Genomic DNA, 2,265 nt, shown 5'->3' with positions numbered 1-2,265 from the left:
TCCATTATGAAGCATTTATTTATAGTTGGTACATTTCTACAATGGAGCCCTGTCTCAACAGATCTTTGTACAACACCATAAACTGGCAGGTTCAAAGGTCTCAGTGATACAAATATGATACGAGACACAATAAGCTTCCTCCCGCAGTCAGTTCAGTCACTCTCCCCCAGGGTGAGCTTGTCAAACAGGTACTCTCCCGTGCCAGTCTCAGGGGCTCCCAGTCTCTTCAGGTTGGTGATGTGATCTCCGAGCTTCTTGATCATCTTCACTTGTTCATCCAAGTAGTGAGTCTTCAGGAAGTCACAAAGCTGAAAAAAAAAGATACATAATTAACATCCAGCAGGAAATGTCAGTATTAACTGGATTTCTACTTGCAGGTCCATTTCAATCCTTTTGGGCCAGAGTGTGATTATATAAAAAAAATTTTAAAATTAAAAATTCTTCAAAGTGTTTCTATCCAGAATTGCAACACAAGCCCCCTCTATCAGCCGCCCTCTTAAAAGCAAAAGAAACACAGCAATGAATGAGAGTTACATTGAGATTGAAGGACAGGAACATTCCACCATTTAATTTATTCAAAACGTCCAAGTTGAAACTACAGTAACTCACATGAGGGTCAGTGTTCCCAGAGGAGAGTTTGTGCAGATCCAGCAGACTCTGGTTCACATTCTTCTCCATCTGCAGAGCTCTCTGCATTGCCTCCAGACCGTTGCTCCACTCATCCTGCTCTGGTTTCTGAAAAGGGGAAAAGGCAGACAGCTCATTTCCAATGGATTGAACAAACATATAAAATACAAGGTGAACAGGGATGAAAAACTAGTGAAAATAGCATTTTTACTTAATGGAATGCATCTCCGCTTAGGACAGCATTATGCCCATTCCCAACTGCCCACAAGGTGACATGAGTCACCTTCTACAGTCCATCATGTGGAGAAAGTGCCAAGGTAAAACAGGATCATAACCACAATCTGTTACAAGGATCAAATGGATCACAAGAATCTAGAATTAAACCTTGGCATTAATATCACCATCACGTGGAGGGGGCGAAAAATTGCAGATACCCATTAACCCAAACCTTGACATCCTCCAGGATGATGCGACCTCCACGTTTATTCTGGAATTCCATCAGTTTCTCAGCGTGTTCCCGTTCCTCATGTGACTGCTCCTTGAAGAACTCAGCAAAGTGACGCAGGGCAACGTCATCCCGGTTAAAGTAAGAGGACTGTGGAAAGAGAAAAAAAAAAGGCATGTTCGGCCTAAAGGGCTGCATCCAAAGAAATAAAAGGCAGCTTCATGGTAGACACGTTATTCTTGCCCGACCGAGTGGTTTAAATAAAAGCGAATAATTAGCATTTCTAATAAGACCTGAAATCCTGTGCTCTGCTGAAAATAAATTTGGCAATACAAAATATTGACACAGAACAATTAACATTGAAGGTTTCTGTACTGAAGAAATAGCCAAAAAACAAGCGTCCCTCTTCCTCCAACATCTAAACGTTAGTAAATGAGAAAAGCATCTTTCAAATTCAGAAGATTAATTTCATGAATCATTGCTTCACGTACAATATTCAGTCAAAGAGAAAGAGTTCAGCACTACACGAAATATCCAGCCACAAGTAGCCAGCCAATGTTGCACTAACTACTCACTCAGTTACATTTAATTACTTCCAAGTTGATCAGGTTTAGGCATCATGACACTGAATCCACAACTGGAGAGACAGGAATGCTGAAGTTAGTTGTCAATTTCAACACTTCAGGAATAGGACACAGAATAGGTAACACCTGTCTGGAGATCATTCATTGCAGGAAATCTAGGAGTGCCTACATAGACCTAGGGAAACTCTCCTTCCTCAAAGTGTCACAGTCTTAATCAAGAGGCAGGACAAGCAGACACCCACCCAAAAAGATATACTCACCATGGAGAGGTAAACATAGGAGGAATAGAGCTCCAGGTTGATCTGCTTGTTAACAGCATCCTCACAGTCCTTGTGGTAGTTCTGACAGACTTGGGACACCATCTTCAGTATTACTGCTCAATGTTACTTCAAATGTTCTAGAACTGACCATTCCGAACACAAGCTCTTGTATTTATACCGTTGGGACATCCTACATTCAAACAGGGAATGACATCACCAATGATGATTGACACTCCCTGATAGCCAATCAGGAATCTACCATGAATCGAGGCACCAATTAATCAATGAGAGGGGATTTGGGGAGGGGTTGAGACACAGAGCCAATCAGAGCTTTGGAATCCAGACCAGG

At 41.8% G+C, this 2,265-nt stretch overlaps 1 protein-coding gene across 1 annotated transcript; it reads right to left on the bottom strand.

Annotated features, from left to right (window-relative positions):
* On the bottom strand, positions 1 to 2,029 carry LOC140404014 (ferritin heavy chain B-like). Its single transcript, XM_072492355.1, has 4 exons — positions 1,917 to 2,029; positions 1,076 to 1,222; positions 610 to 735; positions 1 to 308 (listed from the first exon to the last, which is right to left on the bottom strand). The coding sequence occupies exons 1-4, from the start codon at positions 2,016 to 2,018 to the stop codon at positions 153 to 155; spliced, it is 531 nt and encodes a 176-aa protein (XP_072348456.1). The 5' UTR covers positions 2,019 to 2,029; the 3' UTR covers positions 1 to 152.
* Positions 2,030 to 2,265: the final 236 nt, after the last annotated feature.

The sequence above is a fragment of the Scyliorhinus torazame genome, chromosome 29, assembly GCF_047496885.1.
Source record: "Scyliorhinus torazame isolate Kashiwa2021f chromosome 29, sScyTor2.1, whole genome shotgun sequence".
In the NCBI taxonomy this organism is placed as follows: Eukaryota; Metazoa; Chordata; class Chondrichthyes; order Carcharhiniformes; family Scyliorhinidae; genus Scyliorhinus; species Scyliorhinus torazame.
Note: the sequence above shows the minus strand (reverse complement) of the source record. Positions and strands in the feature narration are given on the sequence as shown.

What these genes read in the sequence shown, in the direction of transcription:
- LOC140404014 (XM_072492355.1), bottom strand. Translation starts at nt 2,018, where the DNA reads ATGGTGTCCCAAGTCTGTCAGAACTACCACAAGGACTGTGAGGATGCT. An exon ending in TCATCCTGGAGGATGTCAAG is followed by an intron (nt 736 to 1,075) that starts GTTTGGGTTAAT and finishes TCCCCTTTTCAG; the next exon opens with AAACCAGAGCAGGATGAGTG. An exon ending in CTGGGAACACTGACCCTCAT is followed by an intron (nt 309 to 609) that starts GTGAGTTACTGT and finishes TTTTTTTTTCAG; the next exon opens with CTTTGTGACTTCCTGAAGAC.